Source organism: Echinococcus granulosus (genome assembly GCF_000524195.1).
Source record: "Echinococcus granulosus chromosome Unknown EG_S00064, whole genome shotgun sequence".
In the NCBI taxonomy this organism is placed as follows: domain Eukaryota; kingdom Metazoa; phylum Platyhelminthes; class Cestoda; order Cyclophyllidea; family Taeniidae; genus Echinococcus; species Echinococcus granulosus.
Genome location: NW_020170444.1, coordinates 432,140 through 436,999, shown reverse-complemented (window position 1 = coordinate 436,999; position 4,860 = coordinate 432,140). Strand labels below are relative to the sequence as shown.

At 41.4% G+C, this 4,860-nt stretch overlaps 1 protein-coding gene across 1 annotated transcript in view; it reads left to right on the top strand. All coding sequences in view use genetic code 11, as the record gives it.

The window, feature by feature from the left end:
* Positions 1-4,860, top strand: part of EGR_06857 (Myosin-VI) — a gene marked incomplete at both ends in the record, with an annotated part of 14,858 nt that overhangs the window by 7,105 nt on the left and 2,893 nt on the right. Inside the window, 5 exons of the mRNA XM_024496106.1 lie at positions 89-216; positions 613-798; positions 984-1,112; positions 1,374-1,598; positions 2,139-2,346. Coding sequence (XP_024349526.1) covers positions 89-216; positions 613-798; positions 984-1,112; positions 1,374-1,598; positions 2,139-2,346 — 876 coding nt within the window. The remainder of the gene's footprint in view (positions 1-88; positions 217-612; positions 799-983; positions 1,113-1,373; positions 1,599-2,138; positions 2,347-4,860) is intronic.

Below are 4,860 nucleotides of genomic sequence, written 5' to 3'. Positions count from 1 at the left end.
TAGATTATGTATTGTCTGAACCTTCACCACTGCCACTTGATAGATCACTTGCAAGAATATTTCACGATGTGTACTTTTGACACTCCAGATCTTATCGAATCCAAGGATTTTGGTATTCTGGCTCTATTGGACGAAGAAAGCCGTCTTCCAAACTCCAACAGTGAACACTTCACCAACGAAGTTCATCGATCCCATGGCAACAATCCACGTCTTACAGTAAGTTGACGTTTTTCTTTCTCGTCTCTCAGGTTTTCCACCCAAGTCGTCCAGCTGGGATGAACTGGAGGTCTTTTGAAACTCTCCAACTGCAGAAGCCACGTAACACACGGAAAACTGACTTAGATAGGATTCGAGTTCAAAATTTGTTTTCAGAAGTCAATGCCGTATCTTTGACTTCTTCACTGCTATGCTTACTGATTTTGACATTTCCCGCCAACTGCTTTTCTTTCTACTGTTTTTGTGTGTATCGACTAGCTGTTTCACATAGACAGAAGTTAATTGTGGAACAGCAGCGAAAGAATGCACCCTGCTAATGGGATGCTTAATGTCGGTCATGCACGCACTATCCTGGTGGAATGACAAGGATAGTCTTATCACGTCCTACTATTTCAGGTTCCCAGAAGAGACAAGAAGTTCAAGAACCTTCGAGATAGTGAAGGTTTCCTGCTGAGGCACTTTGCTGGATCTGTCTGCTACACAACTACGGAATTCATAGCCAAGAACAACGACGCTCTTCATCATTCGCTTGAAGAACTTCTGCACTCCAGCTCAAACGATTTTCTGCGTAAGATGCATAACGTGAGGCTCCATTGGTTGTCACTGCTCTAGACACTCCTTAGCTCCTTCTGATACTGCTGATAGTTCGACGAATCTCTTGACTATCTCCCCGAATCTTTGTAGTAGTATAGAAATCAGCGACTTTTACGTCATGAAGGCTGAAGAGCGATTGAGGAGATTTTACTGAATTCCACTTCTTACTTTAGCCCAAAGAAGTCAAGACGTGGACACTGAAGAAGTCGCAGTCGAACATTGCTGGCAAAATAAACTTCATAAGTGTGGGAAGCAAATTCAAGGGTCAAATCAACGACCTCATCACGAAACTGCGATCCTCAGTAAGTCTTATTGCTGATGTGAATGTGCAGTCTACTCCTTAGATAAGTGAGTTAAAGACCAAAAAAGTGATAATTTTGAATAATGCCCATTAAATTCCATGCGGGATGTTATCTCTACGCATTCCATCACTCGGTGTGAAAATTTTGAGGCACACGTGGTACATGCTTCCACACAGTTGCAGATTTGGCAGCGACTTGTTATTATTATTTCATTTCACCTAATTTTTCCTTATTTCCGGCCTATCCGACTGTCCCCACTAGGGTACCAACTTCATTCGCTGTGTGAAACCGAATTCCAACATGGCAGATCACGAATTCGAGGGCGGTCCCTGCCTCCTACAGCTGCGCTTCTTCGGCCTCACCGATGTGCTAATGCTAATGCAACAGGGCTATCCGTCGAGGACCCAATTTGGCGACCTCTACTCTGCTTACAAGCCCATTCTGCCGCAGAAGTTGCGTCGCCTGGAGCCTCGGATGTTCTTCAAGGTGAGGCTCTCCTAGCTAGACATGGTTCCGGCTTCCCTGAGGTCTTTTATTTACGCATAGTTCATTGGTGATGCTATTATGGATTTGGTAGCCTTCCAGTCAAAGGCAGAATTTGCTTCCTTGTCAACTAATTAGTCGTTACCAAAAATATCACAGTTGTGTTTGCTTCTTTCACCTCCTATTTTCTCTTAAGAAGGCCAGTCATTTTTTTCAGTTTCCAAACACAATACAATGGAACTACTTTATTGTTGTTTGTAGATGCAAATAATTCTAGGTCCCCCTTGCAATCCTCAACACGTGGCTCTTTGAGTTTTTTCCTTCATGAACCACAAGTAGGAATTGTTTTACACATTTGCAAGTTATGCAAATGAAGCTGACCCATACTTTGTCACATGTCATAATGTTCCACTACAAAAATAACTTAATTTTGTGCTCTCATTCGTTTTGTAAGATCTGGAAGTCTGAAAATAGCCATATTATGAGCTGATGTCCCAGGGTGTCACCGTGATCACCCGTACTTTGCCTCGTTTCTTTTTCCAGGCTCTATTCCACGCGATGGGAATGAATGACAATGACTACAAGTTCGGTGTTTCGAAAGTCTTCTTCCGGGCTGGCAAATTTGCGGAATTTGACGAGATTCTTCGAATGGATCCGGCCAATCTCTCCAAGATGGTAGAACGCGCTCGCAAGTGGATTATATGCTACCGTTGGCGACGGGCTATTTACACCGTGCGTAGCGTAGTTAAACGTACGTTGGTGATTCATTTACCACCTTCGCGCATGACTATACATAGTCCGGCTTTTCATAAATTTTACCTTTGACGCTTGACACTATTTGTTTCCTTCGGTTACTCCAAACAAGTATTGAAATCAGGTCTTGAAAATGGCCAGCAAATATGATTTTTATAGATCTTAAATGCTGATTATCGATTACCGATTAATCGAGCGCAATGTTTCCACATTTTAACCGTACCACGTGCGGTGAGCGTGAGTCAGCGCCTTTTCTGGCACCTGATTGGCTAAACCATCAGAGGCAAGGATCCATTTGTTAAACTGCCAAAGCTAAATAATTTATGGCCATTTCTGTTTAGAAAATGTTGATCTTTGTTTTTTCTCACCTTATATTCATACATAAAGAAAGTGTTTTTTATGTGTAGCAAAGAATCAAATGGTTAGTTCCCTCTGCACACACCCTTCACTATCAATGTTTTAATGGCAAATCGACGCCTGATCAAGTACTAATAATTTGAAGTTCAAGCAACGTGGTGAAATCGCATTGAGAATGCCAATGCATAGTAGTTAGTCGAGCAGTAATGGAAGATAGGAGTAAAATACGGCTTTTACAAGCAGGTGCAGTTTTCATTTGTGACTCGTATTTAGGCGTGTTATGACTCAGTCAGTTCCGCGGCGTGGACTGAGTTACGAAAAAAATGTGACAAAAAACGCTATATACGACGTTAGGGTGGCTTCCAAAATAGCAAAATTGCTATCAACAGCTCTAGCGCCTCGTCTATGACTAATGGAAACGGTGGGACAGCGGTACTGAGTGATCGTTCCGAAGTAGTGAGGCTCCCATTTAAATAAGGAGGTTGTATCACTGGCGTTTCCTAAAAAATGAGATCCAGATCCGAATGCCGTTATGGAAAATGTGATGGCCACAGTGGCATGAAGTGGTATTTCATTAGGATGACAATAGTTTGATGAACATACTCCCTAAAATTGTGCCACATTCACTGCTCGAACTTTAGCTCGCACTTCGGAGTCATCCGTTCCATTATAGCTCCTTTTCGTCCATGTATGGCGAAAAAGGAGATTTCTATGTACTGTTTTTTTGCAGATTCTAAAACTTTCAGGATAATCTCCGTTGAAACCTTGGACTTCTGATATTTTTGGCGATAGTGCCGGTTTTGATTCTTATAACTGTTTAAGTTATCGTGAGCGAGTGTGTGGGCCTCTTCCTCAAACTTTTGACTTATAACCTTCTGCCTACATCAGTGCTGTAACAGTGGAAAACATCTGAATTAGCTATGCTGTCTCGAAAGCGGTGCCTTAAATACAAAACATCCGTAAGATAAATTAGATTTGTGCAAACTTAGAAACCATACTTTTAAGTAGTTAGGTAAATCATTTGTACTTTCTTCAGACACACGGATCAGGTTAAAGTTCAGATTGGCAAATCTCATCGTAAAATCGGTTAATTTAGATGCATATCCTCATTTAGTTGTTGGTATTTATCAATGAAAGGAACTATTTTGGATTTCTGTTCCTGTTCCACAAAGAAATTTGGTTTTTAATGAATCATGGCTTATTCACGTGAAGTGCGCCCATTCTTGCCACTACTGTATTTCTTTCTACACTGTATCTGATTTGATTAAAATCTTTGAAGTCCTTTCTCGGAAGCGTAACAGACCCCTGAAAAAGATGAAAATATAGGTCCTCTGAGAAGGCGTCAGCCCGTGGCACATACGTTAAATAAATAGTCTTCATACTGCGTTGACATTAAGCAAATTACCAATGTACCGGTTCATGAGCGCATGCGGTGTTCTAGGAGCGGTAAAATTTGTTACATTCGGCGCTGCTTTGCCTTTTCACTAAGTTGATTAAAAGCTAATTTATTCAAGTTAAGTAATTGTAGCTTTCTGAAATGAAAGAGGCCATAATGCTCAGGCTATACACATTTTGACGCTGTGCAGAAAGGTTTTGGGGCAAATGACATGACCTAGAGGCACAATGACGGCGCTCCTAAGTGGCCTGTTGCCAAAACCAAGAGGTAAACAAATGATTACCGTACTGCAGTAATTATCTGATTGGAGTTAAATGTTCCTCAATACCTACAGCCACTGTATACCTCCTCTACGAGATCAGAGATAGTGCTGACCTACTTTCTAACATTTGGCAAACAAAAAATTTTGTTAGTTGTTTTTCGCTGCGGAGGAATTTATAGGCTTCAGCCAAAACCACCCTCTTCCCTTTGAGTGCTCTTAGGATGAACATGCTTTGTAAACGGCGTTATCTACATAAGAACAAAGTGTAAATGCCTATCGCAGTATTAGGAGATCTAGTAGTATGTCCTCATTTAAACGCTATTTAAAAAATCAAATTGTTTAACTAATTCGTGTACTCCATGAAATGTCTTATCAACATACAGAAGGGATTGGGGCTACTGGCTTGGCCCGGCGGCCAGCTCACCCGACGACAGTACTATGGCAAAACGCCAGAGTGGACTCTTTACTAAAATCGGAAGTTAACCAAACAAGTAACA